Source organism: Telopea speciosissima, chromosome 1 (genome assembly GCF_018873765.1).
Source record: "Telopea speciosissima isolate NSW1024214 ecotype Mountain lineage chromosome 1, Tspe_v1, whole genome shotgun sequence".
NCBI classification, from domain to species: Eukaryota; Viridiplantae; Streptophyta; class Magnoliopsida; order Proteales; family Proteaceae; genus Telopea; species Telopea speciosissima.
This window is the reverse complement of record NC_057916.1, coordinates 18,481,297-18,505,338: the sequence shown is the minus strand read 5'-3', so window position 1 is coordinate 18,505,338 and position 24,042 is coordinate 18,481,297. Positions and strand designations below refer to the sequence as shown.

The 24,042-nt window shown below is 37.9% G+C and overlaps 2 protein-coding genes across 4 annotated transcripts in view; both read left to right on the top strand.

Moving 5' to 3' along the window:
• The first annotated feature begins 2,372 nt into the window (after positions 1–2,372).
• Positions 2,373–24,042, top strand: part of LOC122662986 (fasciclin-like arabinogalactan protein 17) — a 34,283-nt gene continuing 12,613 nt past the window's right edge. Inside the window, exon 1 of the mRNA XM_043858693.1 lies at positions 2,373–2,385. The gene's annotated coding sequence lies outside the window, so the exon portion shown is untranslated. The remainder of the gene's footprint in view (positions 2,386–24,042) is intronic.
• Positions 8,178–22,192, top strand: LOC122662993 (E3 ubiquitin-protein ligase RHF2A-like). 3 transcript variants are annotated; one of them, XM_043858708.1, is made up of 9 exons: positions 8,178–8,316; positions 8,988–9,131; positions 9,276–9,322; positions 13,936–13,998; positions 14,089–14,197; positions 14,325–14,722; positions 14,832–14,939; positions 15,057–15,419; positions 21,843–22,192. In XM_043858708.1, exons 2-8 carry the CDS (start codon positions 9,000–9,002, stop codon positions 15,364–15,366), a joined length of 1,167 nt encoding a protein of 388 aa, XP_043714643.1. In that variant the 5' UTR covers positions 8,178–8,316; positions 8,988–8,999; the 3' UTR covers positions 15,367–15,419; positions 21,843–22,192. The 3 variants fall into 3 exon arrangements, with proteins under 3 accessions (XP_043714643.1, XP_043714641.1, XP_043714635.1); XM_043858706.1 differs by lacking the exon at positions 8,178–8,316 and adding an exon at positions 8,486–8,627 and having other exon boundaries at positions 21,861–22,192; XM_043858700.1 differs by lacking the exon at positions 8,178–8,316 and adding an exon at positions 8,486–8,627.

Genomic DNA, 24,042 nt, shown 5'->3' with positions numbered 1-24,042 from the left:
ACATTCATACGTGCGGTAAAGACTGGAGAGTTGATAAATTTATTAGTATGGATATAGAATATATTATTTTGTATGGAAATGATGGAATTATTTTCATTTTAGGGTTTACATGTTGGATGTAATTGTTCGGATCAAGTAAATGGACCTTATTCATTGCCATACGCTAGAGTGCATTACAATAAATTTGAGAAATCCGCCAGAACCCAATCCAACTCAAAAACCTGAGGCCTGATGTGGGCTTAAACTAACAAACTTTGATTAAGCAGCAGGGCTTAAAGCTCAACGCCACTAAACCCAGGGCCAGGCTAGGATTGGGCTAGGCTTGATTTCTTAGAGCTGAGGTTGGGCAACCCACATAGCCCAGCAACCCGCCCAATGCCCACCCCTACTTATGGCAATTGACAAGGTGGTTTTTAATTTCAATTTCAATTTTTTTCAATCGTGAAGAAAGAAATTGGAAAAATCACGCCTCCTTCATTTGGCTATACCTAATGTAAAAATATTTTTGGGGTTATCATGGTCTTTGAAGGTTTAGTCTGAGTTTGATATGTATTTTCGAAATAGATTCTGGATTTGGAATGCATTTTGAAGCGAGATAATAGAGAAAAATTGGGTTTCAGAATGCGCTTTAGACTCAAAATCTATTATAAGAATGCATACCAAACACAGCCTTAATCTACTTCAAGTTACATTCTTATTGCTTTTATTCACTTGCTCACAGCTCACGCATCACTTTCCTTCACAAGTCCTATGGAGCTGTACGACTTTTATGAGCTTCATCTTATCATGATTCACAATGAATAAGCCTACCACCTCTTTTACCGGTTCTTTGCAGCAATCCTACTTTACCCTTGTTTGTTAACCACTAATATTTGTTTGGGAGGGGGATTGTTTCTAGGTTGCGTGGCCCATGTATCAGTAGGGGACCAATGAGAGCATGCACGATGGCATCCAACAAGGATGGGAATTTTCAGTTCAACGAGAGTGGAGTGGTCATTTCACTCTTCCTGTGTCTGGGCGTAGGTGCCACACAGTTTCTTTTTTTCTATTTGTTTTCAGACATGTCAAAGAACGAAGTTAGTGCAGTGGGCTTTTGGGCCCAACCCACTGTTTCCTGACTCTGGGCCTAATCATTAATTAACTGGCCTAATGGATATAGTTGAGCTTTAATCAAATGAGCCCGTTGTCTAATCAAATTGTCTGGATAATATGCATTTATGTTCGAAATTAAAGAGAAGAGAAGTGAAATTTTTAGACCTTAAAAAAAAGAAACTTTTGCAATTATTACATCACTGGTTATATCACTAACTTCAAACAATTCTATATTTGGCTATTAAATATCACTTACTTTGCATCCAACTCGCAATCTTGAAAGTAAAATAATAATTCCGTCTAAAAAGTATCATTACTAAATATGATGAGAAATATAAGTAGTTCATACGATTATGTTAAGTAGAATACCAAAGTTTCTTTTTTTAGGTTTAAATTTTTTTCAGTTCCCTAACCTTTAATTCCCCTTGCAACTAAATGTACCCTCTAGAAATCGCGTAAGTTAAACAAAACTTTGTCAAAAAATACAAGTTAAACTTTTAGTATTGAGAGGGAGAATTAGGGTAGAAGGTTCCTTATGACGTCAATGTGGGAAAGAATCTTCACGTCACACCAATGGTAATGTGGAGAACAGTATCATCCATATGGGACCTACATGGTAAGAATAGGAAAGAAAAAATATTAAATAATCCTATATGAGAGGGAAATAGTCAGGTAGTATCATTGAAACTTTTTCCCTAAAATAATATTGAAGTGTACACTAAAAAAAAGGTTAAGACTTCTGTGTTGGGTTATATCATTATAGAAACCTTTTCTTATTGCAAATATTTTGTAGCATTATTGTTTATTATCCTCTTAGTATAACACATTTCTTCTCCTAGTAGGATAATTTTTTGTCTGTTCGCATGTGTACTCAAAAAATATGTAAGACAATGACAGCTTTTGACAATGACATTATGTAAATACACTTTTAAAATATTTTGAAAACTCTTTTACCCCTTACTTAAATAACTTTTGAGAACAAGGCAAAGACAATCAAAAAAAGGTTACATGTTTTCAATACACCCATGGAAATGTCATTCAAGTAATTTCTTATATTTTTTTACAAAAAACAAAAAAAAAAACCTTAATTAAATATAAATTAGTTAGCCATTAAAAAAAGGAGACAATTTTCTTTCACCCACAATCAAGGCAGGGTTCAGATGGTGTCAAACGGTATCAAGGAACAGTGGAAGGGTATTATTGACTTTGTACAATATAGGGTCAGAGCAATTATAACCCTAGATTGATGTATTTTTCGTTCACCCACGGTGGTGGAAAACCTTCTCCTTCAAAATATATGAGATAATGTTCTCTCTTTGGGAGTATAGCATACGCTAGCACCTCCTTGTGTCTATCTCTCTCGTCTTCCCTATTAAATGACATATCTGCCTCCATTATGGAAGAGAGAATAAGGATGTAAATGGACGATTATTCTATCGAACAAATCAATTAGACTGTAAAGTACTAAACAAAGAAGAAAGTTTCTCTTCATCCAATGAAGGGTCATAATTCTCTAAAAATGAAAAATCTCTTCACAGCAGTAGGTGAAGAGAAACTCAGTCCTTCAACAATAATAATTTCAGATTCTTATGCAAAAGCAGGAGTCTCTGGGGTTCATAACTTATGATGTTCTGCTTACGGTGTCCAAGAGAGCTAAAGATGCTGGCAAGAGACATTCACATGTCCAAATTCCAAACAACCCATACGGCCATTACCATCCCTCCCCCTCCTCTATCATTCCCCTTTTGCCTTGTTCACACCATCACCCACCAAATTAACAAAATTTTGTTCTCTTTCAACCATTTGATTGATTATTGCTCCCCCTTTGACGTGTTCATGAGACCCTAAAGCATTAAAGAGGACGTGATGGCCTCACCCATCATTGTCAAAGACTATAAGAAGGCCCTAAATCAAGCATTTTTTCCCCTAAGTTTTAATCTTAGCCATTAACCAAGACCACCTCATGTCCCCCTCCCCCCCCCCCCCCCCTCCCTCTATCCACTTGTCGTTTCCATTGCCGGCGAAATCTCATCGACCGTCAAAAGATCGAGAATCGAATCCAATGAAATCCAACGGCTGAGATGTGGTTAGGGACCTGCTCATAAATAGGGAAAGGTGGAATCCACCAAGTCAATGTTTCTAACCTCATGTCCATCAAATGTTATAATCTCTAATTAAGAAATTAACATTTTGATTAGTAAACTAGTATTCATGAAGCCAACCACAATTAATAAAGATGCCATACCTTCCCACTAATGGTCCACAACCACAAATATCCTATATAAACATTTTGCATCTAAAAGGGTGAGATGCCCACTCAAAACTTGTCCCTTGGTAGGCCATGTTATAGTTGTAAAACACAAGGCTTTTTTTAGGGTTTGTTTGTGTATTCCCTAAATCCTTAAAATATTAATGGGGATTTATATGAAACAAAAATCTTCTCACAATAATTAGACAATCACTCTTATGTAGGACCTTCTTCTTATTATTATTGTTATCATTATGTAGGGTCATTTGGAGAATTTTGGAGGAGGGTTAATTGGTTAAATTCCCATCTTGGGTGGGGGAGGGGGGGTGGGTTCTTTCTTTTCTTAAGATAAAGATGTGTCTTTTATCCAAGGAGACATTTTGGAATATACCTTAATAATTCTTTAAGGTGGGTTAAGTATATTTGTTAAAATATCAAAATGGGGTTTAAGCTTTGGAGTGGATAGTTCCAAATTTATTGAATTGTCACTAAAGAGACTAGGTTAGTTCATGATAAACCAAATTTGGAAAACCAAATATAAACTAATAAAATTAGAAAGTGCCAACTAGCACAACTGATCTGGGGACCAAGCCTTGTCAGGCTCAGGGTGGGTCCAAGTTGCTTCTCCTCTTTTTTGGTCAGTCAAACTTATTATTCACAGAGCTGAATTGTTGTAACACAAGATGACCCTCTCTATGGGCTGATGTAAGGGAATGGTACAAGTGGATGGAGCGAGCCGTGGGAATCCTGAAATTGCTGGCATTGGAGGGGTTTGTCGTGATAGCAACTCATCATTCATGTGGCTTTTCGGAGGGAGTTGGTTGAAATTCTGCTCTTGTGGCTGAAGCTCTTTCGGCAAGAAAAGTTGTATTGATCGCATTGGATCTCAACATCCATAATATGATTATTGAAAGTGATAACCTTCTGTTGATTACTCTATTGAATGGAGGATCTGTGGATGCTGGATCGGTTCCATGGCGCATTAGGACTATCTTGTCTGACTATTTTAGCTGCATCCCCTTCTTTGCCGCTGTTATATTTTCACATGTTTACAGGGAGGCCAATTCTGTTGCAGATTTTTTTGCCACGTTGGCTGCAGACTCACAGCACTCTTTATTTTGGTTTTCTCCTCACCCCCCCCCCTTCGTTTCCTTGCTGTTGTTTGCTGACTAGATTGGAACTTTGTTCCCTCGTTAATAAATCACCTTTATCAAAAAAAAAAAGAAAAGGGAATGATACAAGTGATTTATAATAGAGGTTCCTCCTTTACTAAGGATGGTTTTGATCTATCATGGACCAATAGATGTGATATACAACTTTTACTAATTCCTAGCATAGAATTAGTATGTAATCACAATCCTAAGGGAGTAGATGGGATCCATGTGTTGTAGTCTCTATTTATGATCCTATTCAATGGAACCTAGCATGCAATCAATATCAATTTCCTCTTGAACTTAGAATATAAGCTAAAAACAAAGAAAGGGTATTTTGGATAACTGCAATCTTTCCCCCCTAATGGAGGGTCATTAATAGATGAGTAGTTATCCATGTAACAATGGAAGGTGATGTTTTCGAAAATCACAAGACATATCTGAGTCATACTTTTTATATTTTTTTAATCTGAATTATATGTTCCCACTCAAAGTGGGGAACTCAAAGTGGGGAGGGTACAGAGTAATGTCTAGAATACTGATACATTTGTGTGGACATACACGAGATGTGTGTCAATATAAAAAGGAGCATTTGATTGGGTTAGACTCTAAAATTGGACATGTGGCTAATCTAGGACATGTCTTCTCTATCTAGCAATCAAAATGAACATATCATCTGTCCACATGTTATAATAAATGTTTTGGGACATTTGGAAAACTTGATATTAATAACTCACCACAATAGATAGATAAAAAGATAGAATAAAGATTAGTGGTTTATTCTAGTGGGGTCAAAATTTGCAATATATGTATGAATGTAAGTAAGAGTTGAATTTTAATGCAAAGCAATGACAGAACACTTGGAAAAATACTCCCACATGATTGACTGGTAAAGGGCCCAACAGTTTCCCATTCATTTAACAAGTCTAAAAGCATGTTATTCACACACACATACAAAAAAACAAAGTCGTCTAAGGCATCTTTCAGTCTGTCCTACCATTTTTTGGGGAAAAAGAAGAATTTTGAGAAAGCGTAAAACCCCATGCCATAAATAAATAGGTATGAGAGAGCGGGTCTTGCTGCAAGTGTAAAAGTTGCTCCATAGTGATTAAATGGTCACGGGTTCGAGTCTGGAAACAGTTTTTCTATGAAAGTAGGGGAAAGGCTGCAATCAATATTATCCTCCCAGAGTCCCAGACCTCGCAGTGGCAGGAGCCTCGTGCACTGGTTACGCCCTTTTTAACAAATAAATAGATATTAAATATAATGAAGGCTGCAGTACTAGCTTACATATTGGTCTTTATTTAAGTTTCCACCTCTTGAAAAGACACATAACTCAGCCAAACTCCCACCTTTCTCAAATATACCTACAAATTTGGATGGCATTTTTTATTTCGCCAGGGGGAGGGGGAAATGAAAACACACAGGGGCATATCAATATAATATGGATGGAATCTTTTTATTTCATGGTCTAGGATGGTAATTTTATACACTCCTGTGTCTAGGTGCAGTGACCACACGACCATGCAATGTTATTCTTTTTCCTTTTAAATATCAACTATTTAGTAAATTTATGAAGCTTTACATTACCTTTTTTTTTTAAGAGAAGCTTTACATTACAAGTTACAAGGAATTAGGTGAACATTTTCATGTATTGCAGTACCATGAGTACTCTTACCAAAAAAGAAAAAGTACCATGAGTACTCTTCTCCCACGAATTGACCATCATTATAACGTATCTTCCTCTTTTACATTGAAGGTCCGAAATGTTCTTCATTGTTTGTAGATTCCCATCTAAATTCAATGATGATCATACTTCATCGTGGCTGAATGAAAACTAGGTCGAAAGTGAAATATATTTACAAAGCAAATAAGGTTAGAGACAGTATTATGCAAGAAGAGGTGGTAACATGATACATTTAGTTTAATATTCCATGGTTTTATATAAGTACCCCTCCCTCGACATTCTTTACCTCCCTTGCCATCATTCTTCATGGGCTCCATGTGATTGCAAGTAAAGTGAAATGAAGGAAAGTGAAATAATAATGCAATCTTTAAAAATATTATTGACAATGGTTGTATAACTGAATCAAAATCTTGTTAAATATAGTAATTGAACTTCATTTTTTCAACCAAGTTACTTTGGTCTGAAAATGAAATTATTAGAAACTAAAGATGTATTTGAAAACTATATTGTTATAGTTGATAATTTAGTTACATAATTATGATTATAAAAAATTATAATCCCTAGTTTAGTCCTTTTTCCATCAAGTCCTTTTTAATTACAATCGAAGAGAAATCAAGGCACTTGAAACTAGTTTTATAGATTATAGAATAGAACCCAATATATACTTTTAAATGGAATCCAAATTAATTAATTGAATAGTACTACAGTTGTTGTGCATGTCTTCTATGTTTATTTTTATATTTTAAATGCATATGCATGTCTTCTATGTTGATCTCTAAAAATATGAATGAAAAAAGAATATTGTTTTACAACAAAGAATAAAGAAAACCCTAGATATTATTATAATAAAAGGGATGCTACATAAAACAAAAAAAAAAACTTATAGAATACACCCTAATTAATTAATTTAGAATTGGGTTTAAAAAAATTGCAGATATATTTTACAAGAATATTTATTTATTCATAAGGAGAAAGAACGCTATCAGGTTGCATAACATACACTAGCGCCTCCTTATCCTATCTCTCTCCTCCCTTCTTATGAAATGACATATCCGTCCTCTCTTGTGGGAGGAGAGAGATAGACACAAAGAGGCACTAGCGTACGTTACATAACCCGATAGGGTTGATCCCTTATTCATATTATGTTCTGAATTAATAATACAATGATAGTGATTATCAATATAAAATTTTCTCTCATTTCCCCATACTTGGCTTATAATTAATTAATTATTCAAACTCTCTTACTCCACATTTATTCTTTTCTTCCGCAGAAGAAAAAAAATTTCACCTCTATTTCTTCCCACAGTGAACGACATCCGATTGCATATTTCTGCTTCTCATCTTTTTTCTTCTTATTGTTGTGACTTCGTTTTCTGACTTCTACTGCTATTTCTATAGGTAATTTTAGGGTTATGGTGTCATCTGTCACTCCTAGATTGCTGCAGAAGTAGTGTTGAAGCTTTATTGAACTAAAGCTTAGGTGATGCTGCTATGCTATGCTGATATTGTTATGCCGTTCAGATTGCTTTCTTCGATATAATTGAGATCTTTGTTGGGAAACCTAGAAGTGTATTTTATCTCTCTGTTAAAAGAAAATGCACTTTGGCAATGAGGTGGGCTGTTAGAGAGAGTGCAAGAGGGGAGGGGAGGGGAGGGGAGGGGAGGGGAGGGGACAAGGGTAATTCAGGGATTTTGAATTAAGAGCAGAGAAATAGATATGGAAATTATTTTTAGGGAAATTCAAAAAAAAAAGATTGAAATGAGGAGGTTTGAGTAAATATAAGACAAGTATAAGGCCATTACCAATTCCGTCATAGAAAAATGTCAAATGGTAGGATTTTTATTTTTTTTGCTGGCCAGAAATGTGAAATGATAATTTTTTTTTTAGGGTAATAAGAAAATTCCAATGTGAATATTTTTTTTTTTTGGGTAAAAAATTCCAATGTGAATTGTGAAATGATTAGAGGAGGATTGCAAGAAGAAATAAGCAAATTTTGGTCAAAATGGTGAAATGCTTGCTTTGTTGTGAGTTGTGACCTCTGATGAGAGAGACCCGATAAAAGAAAGAAGAGCGGATGGCGGAAAGAGAAGGGAAAGAAAGGAAGGCAAAGAGAGGTGAAGGATCGTGAGATGTGAAGGTGATCCGTTCGTTTCCCAGCCATGGTGTCTTCCAACGCAGTTTTTGTTTCTCTGTTGTTTTTTTTTAGAGGGAGCAAAAGGAGGAAATTAAGGAGAAGCCTCTGCCTCCCCAACATGCTTCTTCTCCTTATCTGCTTTTTTTTCGCTCTCCATTTTTCATCTAAAATATAGGGTTTTTTTCTTTCTTTTATTCCTCCTCTCTTATATCTTTCTGTTAGAAATGGATCCCTAGCAATCATTTCCCGGGAATTCGAGCTCGATCTTGAATTTCAAGAGCGATTTTTCGATTCCGGGAGCATTTTAGATGGAGGTATCTATCTCCTGATTTACTTTCTGTCGACGGTTTTGTTGGATTTGAGATCCATCCATCTTTCCTTCCTTTTCATTTCTTCTCTTTTTTTATTTTTTTGGTTTATTTTAGTTTTATTTACACAATTTTGTTCTTTTAACTCTGGGTTTTGGTCGGTTTTTGACTTTTGAGATTGAATTGTTTGACAAGATGTTGGCTTTTGTTGATTTTTGGTTTCATTTCTACCGGAGGCTTCTTTTAATTGGTTTTGGCGTTTGAATTTGATTGAATTTCTTGGGGATGGAATTTGATGTAATTTCTATTCTGTTGTTTTGTTTGGAAATGCGTTGATATATTGATTCTGGGTATTGCGATTGGTAGGTTCCACCGGCTATGGAGGAGAACCAAAAGACAGAGAGCCATCTGACCTCCGCTGCTGCTTTTGTGGAAGGGGGAATTCAGGATGCCTGCGACGATGCTTGCAGCATATGCCTAGAGGCCTTCTGTGACAGTGATCCTTCAACGGTATACCGCTTGATGATTATCCTTTCATAATGATATCCCTGCTATCTCTACTCCTCTTTCTGTTAATGGATATTTATCTCTTATCTGCATGAGCTCTGTTTGTAGAGAGTTGTCCTTCTTAGAAGCAATCTTCTTACTGTGCAGGTGACTAATTGCAAACACGAGTATCACCTTCAGTGCATTCTTGAATGGTATAATCTCTTAATTTAATTCTCAGTCATATTCATATTTCCGAGCTTCTTTTTTTTTTTTTGGAGGGGGGAGGGGGAGTTATTGCCAAAGGAGGAAACAAAAAAATATGGAGGGAGGCCGATCCCGCTCACATGTGTACATGTTTGTGGGTATTTACGTCAGTAAGACTTGTTCAATTATATTTGGAGCAGTGAATCAGTAAAAGTGCCTTTCTTCATTACCTAATGTTCATGATTGGTACTTAAGTTGCCTGATTCTCATCTTTAATATCTACTATCAATGGTAACAGAAAAAGAATAGGAAATAATATTTTTTGGTGTTTGGTCACTGTTTTTTCTTGTTGGATTGTTTGCTTCCATCTGCGCTGTGGTATTCAATTTATATTGAATAGTTCATTAGTTGGTAAATCTTGGGTTTCACATCGTAAAAAATGTATTTTTTTTTTTTTAAATACACTCCAATTTAATGGATTTTTTTTGGAAATATTTCTCCCAGAGGAGGATATGCTGGGTTGAACACAGTGAACCTGGATTGAAGCTTGGCAGGTCAAGATAGTAGTCCTTTTCCTAGTTTGTATCTGTCCAAATCAGGTTGATAGCCTTTGCAACCAGCATTTCGCACAAATTGAAATTGGATCGCTCTTTCTCTCTCCATTTGCAGACACAAAGTTATCAAAAACAGTATAAATATATATCAACTGCTGAGTACACTGCCCAAAATTTTATTTCATCAACGGTTACTGTCTTGCAGCCTCTCTATGATAGGGTTATTAGCATTAATAAATGTATTGCATAGGAATGCAACATAGAAGTCATGTATCAATGCAAAGGACTTATACAGCCTTGCAGCTGACTTGATCAGAAATGAGTTCCAAACTGAGTTCTAAAAAAAAAAAAATACTGAGTGTGAGATCCGTGGGCTGAATCTTGGCAGAAGTTTCCCTCTTTGGGCCCCACTGTGCCTTCAGGTCAGAGGTGATGGTTGGCGGGAATGGTTTGTGCAGACTTGCCACCTAGATTAGGGTCTAGGCCCTAAACATTTGCTTTTCTGAAAGAAAAGTCTGTTTACTCCAAGTTCAAAGTGAACTGGTTTGGCTGTCAGGCTGTAAATAGGGGAAGGTGTCTGGCACCCAATCCAACCGGTCTTCAGATTGCTTGGCACTTTCATAAGATAATGGCATGAGGGTTAGAAATTGTAGAAAATAACTAAAAGTTAGAAAATCTCCCTAGATGCCTGCACTGCACATTAAGGCAAAGATCAAGAAGAATGAACAAACCTAGGGGAACAAAACCCTAAGCTATTATAAAACTGTAGATGATGAGGCTTTTTGAGTAATTAGACCCCTTACACTGTAGATGATGAGGCTTTTTGAGTAATTTTTAGCTTCCCATGATCCTTTTCACTTTTCTGAATAATTTGCCTCTTCACTAATTCACTTGGATTTTTGCTGTACTCGAGTTACATGTTTTTATGCAAGGGGAATCACACTTGTTTGCCCCTTATGATGTTTGATCTACTTTGCTAATGCAAAGTCGACCTCGAACCAGGGAAACCAGTGGGAGATTGGTTGCAGCAGGATCAATACAATAAAAGGAACAAAATTAAATAACCAAAACCCTTTTTTTTTTATTACTATTTTTCTGTTTACATGTGAAGGAGACATAAAGGATAAGGAAAAGAAGAAGAAAGGGATATAGAAGGGGGGATAGGATCAGCTCTCTCAGCCCATCATCCTCTCACCGTTGCCGCGTCTCACAGCTTCAACCATAACTCTTTTTTCTTCAATCTCTGCCCTCTTCTCTGTTCAGCAACATACTTATTTATAATAACCCAATTACAAAGCAACCCAATCCTAATCTAAGTAAGCAACCAAAGAATCCTAGGAAAAGGAAACTACTTTTTTATAAAACCCAAAGATCGAAACTAAATTTTAGCTAATAAAATCCCACACAAGATATATAAAAGACTTCCTAAAATTTAGGACTTAAAAGGCTATATAATCCTCCTTCCACTAGCTGTCCGTGGGCCCCACAGTATTCCATGATTTATTTCCTCAATGTGAGATGGCCATGGGGCCCACACAATCTCATCATTATCCTCCCAAATCTGGGAATTAACTCCTCTAAAAATCAGCAGGTCGATGTGGCAGAATGGGCAGAATTTGATTCTCCTTAGGCTGACTCGATATCTATCCAAATCTGGGATATAGCTCTTCTGGTTGGTGGGTATATCTTAGCAGAATCAATGGCTAACCTGGGCAGATATCAACTGGATCAATAGCCCCAAAATAAGGGCCAGATTTGACACAATTATTGGACCTGTTCTTCATCAATTCCCCCCCCCCCCCCACATAGAAAAAACTCCTCGAGTTTTGATCATTCTTAGACAAAGCTTCTTGTTGTGCACGTCCATCTTCATGGCTGACCATAGTTGGCTTTGATACCAAATCATGCAAAATTGACCTGATCTGCATCACTTACACGTCATGATGTGTTTTATTCGCTTATACAAAATGAATTGATGCATTTATGGGAAATTTAGGCTCTCCAAGAGTAGTCCATTAACTTTATTTCCCTCTTATGAGAATCCATCTGATCAATTTTTTGCAGCAGGGCAATTTATTGATGCTCTTTTAAAAAGGAGATTTTAAGTTTTGTTGCATCAATTAATGTTGAAATCTGAAAGCTATGAAATGTCAGTTATGGTTAACTCACAAAAATTGGTTTTAATGTAGAATGCTTAAGTTTGATGACAAAGATTTATCCAAGAAGAAACATTTTCGTTATCTTGGTTCAACTCAATAAACAAGGAGAACTTGAAGAGGATGTTGCCCTAAAATGATAGTTGAGTGGATGAGGTGAAGAGGTGCTCCTAGGGTTTTATGCAATTGATGCAAGCCATTAGAACTAAAGGGAGATATTTTTTTATGATGACTACAAGACCAGCTCTGCTTTATGGAGTACACTGCAGAGCAATCATGAAAGGATTTATGCATAAAATAAGCGCATCCAAGTATCCATAAAAAAAGTGTAGCTAAGTTTTGTTTGTTCTCTCTTTTAAAATTTGTTTTAAGAAAGAAAAAAAATGTGACGGATAAGGATGATTGAGATCAATGATGAATGGGAAGAAAAGTAGGATTATAAATGAATGCACTGGGAGGAACTCCAGAGTGGCATTTAACTGAGTTGGTGTGGTCCTGTAAATTGAAGAGCTGAAGGGCAAAACATGAACCAGTGACCGGGGGTGGATATGTATCCAAATGATTGGAATGGCAGAATATTTTTTTATGCTCAACCCAAGAAGTGAGGATAGGTCGGGTTGAGTTGGTTCGACTGGTGTTTTCCGTATGTGTTTAGCATCTGACACATTTATTGGATGTCAGAAATAGTAATGTTAGACATTGGTTTCTTGTACTTAGCTACGAAAAAATGAATCACCCAGGTTGTTGATTCCCCCAAATTGCACCTGCAAATGTCATTATTTCCAAGATGATGTGGCAGTTCCAATTGTTGGATAGACTGGTTAAGGTCTGGATTGGCTGCATGTCAAGTTTCAGAGCTAAGTTAAATATACCCTTCCATATTTAGGTCTGGACTGTGCACCCTTTTGGTTGTGTACCAGATTTTTCAATGCTTTGTTTTGCCACCTGGCCAACTTGGATTGTGTTGAAACTTGACATGTGTATAGGGGACCTTGGGGTCAACCTGTCCGCTATTTAGGCTAAATCCGCCTTCTAGTTAACAGGGGCATATGATGACCTGTGCGTAATCGAAGGGTAACGTAAATGGTGTCATATGACATTTTTAAAATAATGTGGAGCAAATTATATCATTTTCCCTCCATGCAATAATAAGAACATATTCTACAGTGTGATATCACAGCTCATTGGTCTATTCATTGTTTAGCATGATTTTGATCCCACAAATTGGGGGGGGCGGGGGGAGGGGGGAGGGGGTAGGCTTGGTTGCTAAATTGAACATTGATGGTTGCGTTTTGGGCAATCCGAAGCTGCAGGGATTAGGGTAGTAGTCAGACTGTGGGAATCTATACAGGTCCGGCAGAGGAAGGTGTTTTAACAATACAAACTCATTTCATGAGCAGTTGATTTTGAAGATGTATTGAGAGGTTTTTGGACATCATTTTAGAGTGTGATTCAGCTGATAACATTGGTTGGATATGCTGTCAGGATAGTGTGCCCTGGAAATTTTTATGTCTCATTGGGCAATTTAACTTTTTTCTCAGCCAAGGAGTTGACCATAAGTCAACACCTAGGTTGCTCCTAGGCATGACCAAGGTGACTCAGTGTCTTTTCTGTCTATGCACTTGGACCAGTTGTATGTAGAGACTTCCTCTCGGGACAGGGGAACTAGTAGTTTATGTTAATTTGAGCAAGGAAAGAAAAGAAAAACGTATTAGTAATTTGTATTAGTTAGAAAAAGGTTTTCTTAATTTCTTAACTTATCATTCCACAATCTATGAATTGGCCAAAGCTGATATGTATCTAATTGGACTAATCTGTATGGGAAAATCTATGTCTATGCAACTTAGCGAATCATTAAAGATTGATAGAAAAGATAAAGGAAAGAATGACTTATAAATTTTCTCCATGTAGGTGTCAAAGAAGCTCTCAATGTCCAATGTGTTGGCAATCCATCAGCTTGAAGGATCCAACTAGGTTGATTTTTCTCACTCCCATCTCTTTTTCCCTTTTATTTTAATGATCTTTACATCTAATTGTTTTGATGTGAATTATTTAATTGTGCAGCCAAGAACTGCTTGAAGCAGTGGAGCGGGAGAGGAGCTTTAGGTTTAATCCATCACGAAATGCTACTATTTTTCATCATCCCGCCCTGGGAGATTTTGAGTTGCAGCATGTATGTAGTCCTATACTAGGGGAATTGTTATTTTATTCTCTTTTCGGTCGACACACAGGAGATTTATTGAGCCTATTAAGAGCTGATCATATTTATGTGATCCACATTGCTTCTCTCCTTGATGCAGTTACCTGTAGGTGCAAATGATGCTGATCTCGAGGAACGGATAATCCAGCATTTGGCTGCTGCTGCTGCAATGGGCAGAGCGCACCATATTGCTCGAAGGGAAGGCCAACGAAGTAGGGCCACATCTCAGGGTCGTCCGCAGTTCTTGGTGTTCTCAACTCATCCTAATGCACCTCCTCCTGGTCCTGTTACTGTCTCTTCGGCTCAGATGGGAGCAGACAATGAGCGGGCTCCTGCAATTATTGCTGGTAGTCCATCTGTACCTCTTGCAGCTGTGGGAGAAGAACCATCAGACCGGACCCCACGGCTATCTCCTGTCCAAACGAATTGGAGTCGTTCCTCAGCATCTGGATCTAACGTTAGTGTGGCCAATCGGCATGGATTATCCTTCAATAACCGGTGCTTATTGTTCCCAAACTTAATTATTTTGTCACCTGTTCCATTTGTCATAAATCATTCCTATATGCACTGGTCTAAAGCATCTATTTTATTTGTCATTTTCTTGTAGGAGTTCTGGAAGTCAATCGTCTACTGTAAATCATGATAGAGCAGGACCTTCTGACCTTCAATCTTTCTCAGAATCCCTAAAATCTCGATTTAATGCAGTTTCGATGAGGTATAATTCTTAACAAAGAAAAGAGAACGTTATTATATTTAAATAATTAATCTGGTAATTTTTATTTGATGTCTGGTTGGTCCTAGAAATTAATATGTTGCCATTGATGTATATAAGATACAAAGAGTCAATTTCGAAAAGCACAAGAGGTTGGAAGGAGAGGCTGTTCTCTCGGAATAATTCCATTGCAGATCTTGGTTCTGAAGTTAGGAGAGAGGTAAATGCCGGAATTGAAAATGTATCTCGCATGATGGAGCGCCTTGAGCCAAGAGAAAATAGTAAGGCTGCTGGTTCTTCTGTATCAAATAACCCAGACGGTCCAGTTGCAGAGCCCAGTAACCTGAATGTTGCAGAGTCACATGGTAACAATCCTTTAAGTGGCAGCAGCTCATCAGCTTCTTGCACTGCAAGGTCAGGTTCTAATTAGGTTGTCGTACATTATTGAGCAATGCATGTATCCTCGGCATTCCATCAATGAAGGTGAGTCCTGATGTTGTTGCTTGAAATAGTGACAATATCTTGAGTTTCCTAGTGTATTGATACTACTATGGATATGAAGTTAAAAGCAAAAAATTCTTAGATAGTAATTTCTGTTTGGTGCATTTTCCTCGTACAATTACTAGTTCCAGGTATAGATTTAAGCAGCATTATTGGGCTTAGATTTTTGGAGAATCCCCCTGCATTTCTGTAATGTAGAAAAACTTAATTGGTTTACACAACAAAGAGTACTTTATTTTTTCCTTTTTATGTTGGGGAGAGGGGTTCAACATTCTGTAACTGTGAAAGGAGACATACTTAGGGTCCAATCAGTTGCTGTTGCATGGTAAGAAAAGAGGAATCTAAAGTAGAAAATGGATTCTGATGGCTCTTTGTAAGAATCCATATGGTTAAGGTGAAGTAGATGTTAGAAGTCAGCTGTAAAAATGTGGGTTTATAGCTTTCCAGGAGTTGCAACACAGATAAAAAATGAAGCTGTATGATTTGGGAAGAGACGTAGTGATTATACTGAGGGCATGAAAAAGTTGGGTCTTTAGCTGATAAACAGCTGCTGCTTTTAGTGGTCCATCTTGTCAACTTCCTCTGAAGAGAAGTGCAAATCTCAGAGCTTGATGATGACCTTTCTCAGCAATTTGTTCCACTGCTCTGGATCTGTTATCATCTCCTTTTTTTATCATGGTAGTTTTGCTTGTTTTCTGCATTTTTCTTTGGGCAATGCAACTGTTTCTGGGGTAAGTATGCTTGACCCTGTATTTGTAAATTCTGGAGTCCATTTTTACTAGGTTCTGATCTAAAGTGGGCAGGAATACCCTCTTCCTTTCTCCTTAATTGTGGTTACAACACAGCCACCAAAAATGAAGAAAGAAGGTGGAATTGGAACATCATTGCATTCATTTTCTTTTCTTTTACATTCTATTTTTTTTTTCCCATTTATATTCTCATTGTTTGTCTTCTAAACAACCAGAGAGACACTGAGGTTCTCTGTGATTGACCAGCTTCCTTTTTCTCTTTTAGTGTGAGGGAGGAGAAAATATAGGGCAGATACCTAAATCCTAACTGTTTCCCTCTGGAACGTTGAGCAAATACAAGAAACTGCAAGTATAACCAAAATCCCACAATAGGGACACTCCCCCATCGTGGTACATATATTAACAACTTATTTTACCTCAAAAAAGGTGCTTGTTGGTTCTGTCACTATTATAGGTTTGCTTCAGTAGATCCTGGAGTAGTAGACTGGAGACTTGCACTAGTAAGATGCAATTGACAACTTTTTCACTTAGGAAGAAGGCTAAACCACAAGATGGATTGGTTGTAATGAGGCTGTTATTTCATGACGATAAGAATCAAAGCATTTGAAGCCACTAGTAGGGAAGGACAGAGTCAGCATGAAGCCTTCCATTCTTGGTCCATTTGGGTTCTTCTGGAAAGTCATGGGTAAATGGGGTTGCTTTTATGTCTTTATTAGGCTGTTAAGTTACGGTATATTTGTCTTGTAGTTAGGGTCATCACCATTTTAGAGTTATGAAGAAGGGCATCTAGGCAGCAACTTAGGTAGCTGTGATCCACTTTCTTTTATATTGTTCATGTATCATTGATTTCCATTTTATTATCTTTCGATTGTTGATACTATTTAGTTATCGGGATTTATTCTCAGTCCTGCTATTACAGTATTGGATTGCATTTCTTGAGTTGGTTGTTGAGTCTTAAAAGAATCTGTTCTAGTCTGGTCTTTGTCTGTCCCTCCAATTATGATCATTACGTATTTAATCTACAGTTCTTGTATATTGTTTTCAGTCTGGCCAATCGCATCTGACAAAAATTGAGTTTCTTTCTGAAAAATCTACTCTAACCAAACAGCTCCTCTAGAGCAGAGAGAATCTTTTCCCTCAAGTTTCCTAGGGTTTTGACTATTTGATTGCACTTGTTCTTTCCCTCATATCCCTATATGCTTTACCCACTTGTTATCCTTTACCTTTTTGTTGTCCTTTGGTTATTTTTTAAACCCCCTGATAATCTTTTCTTTCTACAACCCCCTGTAAAGATCAAATGTTTTGTCCTACATAATTACAGTTTGATATTTGGAGCCCATATATTTGTAGGGTTTGAGTTTCTATTCACATCCTACACATGGCCCAAGGTTCGAAAACTCGTGTCTCGGAGCTATCTCGGCCCAGCCCAAAACCGAGTCAAGTCGAGATCTCGACGAGTTTTTGTAATTTTTTTTTTCCGACTCGGAACCTCATCTCGGTGGGTTTTAGACCTCGTTTGGGTCTGAAATTTGGTGTTCAGCCTATTTTAGGCCATTTAAACATAATGACATTATCAAATTTTACAAAAACAAAGTCCAAATAGGACTTTTACATCGGACCCTAAGTTGGTAGGCGACGACGTACTAAAATACCATACTATATACATTAATGACATAATTTAGTAATAGAAAGCTAGCAAAACATTCAATTAATAGTAAAACAACTTAATAAGCATTACCAATGTTAAAGTGATACATCAAATTGCTTAAGTTTAACAATGTTGCAAGTTACAACTATCATCACATAAAATGAGATTGGATCACATATTCATTCCCCACTTGTCCCACATAGTCTTCCCATGACATATTGTTGCTCCACTGTTGCATATAGTTCTCCACAGCATTCATATAAGAGTTGTCATCCACATATAGCAAGGCCCCTATCTTAGGGTATAGCTGTTGCCATGTGGCGTGAGACGGTTGCCATGAAGTGTGAGATCCACTGCTTCTGCTACTGTCATATTGAGGCATGTATGGGACTGGGAATATGGGCCCAATGCCAGACCCAGTGCTTTGATAGTCATACTCATGTGTTGACTGGCCAAACTGACCATAGGCACTATATTCAGAACCGGTGCTCTCATGGCCATAATCATAGTGATGATGAGGCTGAGATGAATGCCACGACTGATGCTCACTACTAGTATCCATACTCATGCTTCCAAAACTTGCTAGCATGGTGTTCATACTCGTGTCATCATGCTGAGGTTGGTTGTGTTTGCGACCCGTCCTTCTCTTGTACGTTTTTCTGTGGCCACCATGGTCTTGATCTTGTGTGGCATATGTAAACTGAGACTCACCTGTGAAACGCACAGGGTCCTCCTGCATCCCCACTTCATGCTGGTATTGCTCGCGCATCCCCTCATGATGATCATCATAATAACCACCACCACCAACATCACCACCAGCAGGGTCATCACCATCATCATCATCATCATCATCATCATCAGGAGCAGTTCCTGTTGCAGCCTCAAAAGGTCTCGGTGACTCTGAATGTGCACGCCCCTCTTGCAACATATAGTCGTCAATATCTGTACCGGTTACGGACGCAATGGTGGAGTCGGGCCTACCTCCAGGCTCATCCATCTCTGGTGCACCACGATCCCTTACCCACTGGAATAGGGGATCCTCATCATCATCAGAGTCCTCCTGGAATATGTCGGCTAGTTCGATGGGATCTTTGTCATTGGTCTCAAATTCTCAAGATACTAAAACTCGGAACTCGGTACCAACTCGGTCCCTTGAAAAACCGAGTCAAGTCGAGATCTCGCCGAGTTGGTGCATTTTTTTTCTTCTGACTCGATGCCTTAACTCGGTGGGTTTTAGACCTAGTTTGGGTCTGAAACTTGATATTCATCCTATTTTGGGCCATTTAAACACAATGGCACTATCAGATTTTGCAAAAACAAAGTCTAAATAGGAGTTATGTACCGGTCAAACTTAATTTGGTGTGCACGAATGCTGTCAAAATCGCTCTGAATGAAAATATTTTCTTGGACATCAAAACAAATGAATATTTTACCACACTTTTGGTTTTTAGCAATATTTTACCATATTAAGATTTATGGAATTTTTAGATTTGAGAAAAACCCCAGCATTAGAAAGTTGAAAATTGCACCTACCGCCGAAAATCCAGTTTTTGTTCTTGAACTGGGGGGTTGACTTTTTTTTTCTTTTGGAATTTGATTTTTTAACTGTTTTTATTGGATTCAAATAGGGGGTATTTGCTTATTAATGAATAATATCTTAAGTAAATGATGTATTTTACTTAAATGATATTAGGCATAAATAAGTACTGTCTTAGTTCTTGGCCTAAATAAGTGTCTGGATACCAAGGTTTGCATAGATAGGTGTCTATATACCAAGATTTTCCACCAAGATCTCGAGATCTGACACTCATATAAAGGAGTTTGGGTCGAGATTCTCGAGATCTCGGTCGAGTTGTTGCACTTTTGCAACTCGTATGCCAACTCGTCTCGGTTTCTCAAAAAACTGAGAAAGTCGCCGAGATCTCGCGAGTTCTTGAACTATGACATGGCCTTGTGTTGCCGCCTTAGTATATCCTTGTTAATCAAGGACTTAAAGGTTCATTGTTTCTGTTCCATAATCCATATATTCCTGTAACTGAGATATGTGAAATTAGGATGCAGGTCCATATTTCAAGTATGGGTTCCTATTCCATACCAACTAATTAGTAACTATTCAATTTAACCTGGGATATGGGAAACTGACAGATGATTGGTTTGCATACCACTCAGCAGGGGTCCCTTGTCTCAAGTTATTCAGGGTTTTGTGGCTCTTTTAAAGCTTTTGCTTCTTTCTTTTTTTTGGGGGGTGGGGGGTTTGCAAGAGGTTGTCTTAACGTTAATTCCCTTCGCAGAAGCAAAATGTACAATGGCCTTTTATTTGTCCAACAGTACTCACTTTGTCCTGCCCATCAAAGATTGCTAAAAGAGCAGTAAGAAAAGTATAATATTTCTGAGAGCAAGTCCAGTAAAATAGAGTCTAGTTCTTGCATGGGTCTAGGTTGATAAAGGAGTTATTTCCAAGAGCCCTTATTATAGGCAGGAATAGATCAATGATATTTTGTCTATGGATGAAGGTGCCGCTTGCTTTAGCAGCAAAGCCGGCAAGGACCTTGGATTATTGTTGCCAAGTCTTGGGATCAAATCCCGCCTTCACCTTCTTCTAATCCTCAAACCACACACTTATTCAGAAAAAAGTCTACGGATGGTCATCTTTGTAATTTTGGTGTTATCTGTTGAGTTAGCTAATAATGACTTGGAGTAAAGCAGCACTCATCTACAAGACTGCAGGTGTATTGTATCTCTTTTAAAGATAGGTAGCTAAACAGATATGAAATGCTTTTCCATTTTTTTGGAATTTGTGACCTTCACATTGTATCAGCATTATGCTTTAATTGAGCTAATAGGACTGCCCCAAGTTGTATTACTTATTGAGACTTTCTTTTATTGGACATCTAGTTGAAGACTTTCCCTGGCCATTGACATCTGACCTTACAAGGAAACAATTACTTGCCATATTACATGGAATTTGGCACAGGGTGCTAGAATTTGACAGGACCAGAGGTGTTGGAAATAGTGAAGTCCCAAAGAAGGTATTTGGTATTGGAACTCAGGGGGAGGGGCATACAATATGGTTGTTTCAAAAAAAATTTAAAAATTAATTTTGTTCCATCTGTTGATGTTGATAATTCTAAAAGTGTTACAGAAGAGATCAAATAATTTATGTTTGTACATGTGACTTGGTATTTTTACTACCAATACATTTTATGTTTAGGGAGAGGGTTGGGCACGCCACCTGCTCCAGGTAAGCAGGCGGCCTTGCCCAATGGGAGGTGCAAGGTGGTCCTTTCTCATGGGGAGGGGAAAGAGAGAGACACAGGGTGGGCATCCTGATGGCGTGCCCACCCTTTTCCCTTATGTTTAATCTAGGGTGGCTTAAAATTATTTATCATGTCATATGAAAAGTTCCTGAGCAGTGAGCACTATGGACAGATCAATTTATTTGTGTTGGGGTGGTTGCTGTTTTTTCATGTATTTATGTGCATGCATTAGCAGTGTTTGCTGCCTAGTAGGTGTGTCCATTTGTGTTGGAATGTGTCCAATGTGTCCATTTGTGTTGACACTGGTGAATCTCCCATTCTGAAATGTCCTTTCTGCATAGTTTACTGGGAGATGATGTCCAAAAGGTGACCCTGTATTCTGGAAATTGATTGTTACTCTATTTTGTCATTGACATGTTTATCTTGTACGGAAAATGAGAAATTGAGCATCTCTGGTAGTTGAAATTTCCTTGGATGGAATATCCAGTAGGGAAAAAAAATCGTTGGATGGGAGCAAGGAGAAATATTGAGCCTTGATCCTGACTTGGAAATTAAAACGTTATCTCACAAACTGATCTGAGTCAATTTTTGGAAACTTCGTCCTGTTTTATAGTTATATTAGTTCATGTGGGATTAAAATGTGACCATTATGTATTGCATGTTTTATTATGTTAATTGATGAAAACAGTGATTATTATGGTTAATTTTCATTTTTTCTTATAAAATAATAATGTTTGTTTTGCTTCTTCAGGTAGCTGACTTACAATTAGTGTTGGATGCTGAGGATAAAGATGCGTTTTTCATCTCTTAGGCCAGTGAGTGTGCTAAATTCATGCGAAGAGCAATGATTATTATGGTCTGATTCGATTATTCTCTATCTCATTCAGAATAAAGAAAAAAAAGAAAAAAAAAAAAACTGTGCTCCCATTCAAACGGATTTCTAAATGCGTATTACACTATTACTTGTAAATTTGTTAATATCCTGCATTAGTTTCAAATGTACTGTGGTAAGGATTGCCTTGGGGACAGTGGAAATCATACTAGCTTATGGAGATTATTTATACTTACAGGGAATTTCCATATCAAAATGTGAAATACGTTTAAAGTCATTTGTTTTGTTAGTAGAAATTAGGGAAAAAGTACGCCAACTAGTCGTGTGGCCCCTGCTCCTCGACACAGGAGCATGAAAGTTACCTCTGATCCCATGCAATAAAAACCCCATATATGTAGATGATCTTGTACATGTTCTCATTGGCCACCGCACTTGTGCAGGTGCTAGATGACCAGACTGATATCTTGCCCTAGAAACTGCAATTAATTTTTGTATGGTAGGAAACTCGCTTGGGAGATTTGTAGTTGAGTGAGTGATTATCGTTTATGGTTCATCCAGTTGTGGGGGATTTATGTTTTCTTTTCTGCATTTTGGATTACTTGTTTCAAAGGCTTGGAAAGCTTATACTGTGACAACAGGGGTTATTTAAAGGAGCAACTACAACTACTCGAGGATATACAATGTGAGTCCTAGAAGATCCTGCTAAATCCTCCAAAAGGAAAGGAGAAATAAAAGCAGGAGGAGAGACATCCCAGACAACTAGACAGTGAGATTTACAACCAAAATTGGCAAGAGCGTCGGCAACATTATAGCTCTCCCTATAACAATTCTGAAACATCACACAAGAAAAATGAGAAGCTAGGGAAATACAAATCCTTGATGATATGACTAATCCTATGACTTCCTAGGGGATGGGGTGTGGTGCTCTCAAGTCTCAGCAATGATATTGTTGAATCCATGGGCTGCTGCGAGAATGAGAGCTTGGCGAATAGCCAAGGCTTCAGCCACATAGGCATATGAGGTACCTGCAGAACCAGCAAAACCAAGAAGAGGAAAGTGGTAGATTCATCTCGCATAACACCTCCAATGCCGGCAGGACCAGACAACCAGTAGAGGACCCATCAACATTGATCTTGACATACCATTGGAAGGAGAGAACCCATTTCATATATTTAACAAAGAAACCGATCCAGAGTCATAAGATGGAGGTCTACAATAGTCCTAAGAGAACTGGATGCATCTGTGAGTCAAAGAGATAGTTGAATGAGAAATGTTTCTATAGATAAGGTCCAGATAAACAAGCCAAATGTGCCACAAAACACTTGTCATAAGAGCAGAGAGCCACTCCTTAATTCTCTTGGTTGTTCTCATATTCTCTGATTGGCAGACTAGGCAATGAGACTTGATATGAAAACCTCTTTGATTGAGAATCCAAGGTATAGGAGTTCTGTCATGAAGCACCTTCCAAATAAGAATTTTTGCCTTGGGTGCACAGATGGAATGTGCCACATTTTTCTGCCATATATGATTTATAGCAGAATCCTGGGGCTGAACCGCCGCTGAAGTGCCAATCAATATGTTGAAGACACTGAAAAGGTTCCCCCCCAAAGTAGAGGACCAAATCCAAGTATTCTCTCCATTCATAGGAGGAATGGGGGTAGACAGAATAATATCAATGAAATCTGCAGCAGAGCTTGGAGCGTTAAGAGGAAGAGAAAAGGGGGCAGCGGAGGGATGGGGGGGGGGGGGGGATATTAGGAATCCATGGATCCACCCAAGGATTGACTGATCTGCCATGTCCAGTATGAATGAATAAACCTTTCTGTAGTATATCTTTTCAAGAAAGGAGCAGTCTGGTTAATATTTTACTTTCAGAAGCCTCCCCCAAAGAGAACTTGATGGATTCGTTCAATTATCATCTCCTTCATCAAGTGGTTGTAACTTCTATTGGATACATACAGCCTATAACTCAACTGAGGCATGCCATTCTTGTGTTTTTTCCTATGATAAAAGGGAAAAAGTTATACACAACATCGGTTCACAAAATGAAATTGTACCCCTCCTCACATATCACTGTTCATGTGAGAGGTGGTATGTCATAAATGCCCCTCTAGGTTCC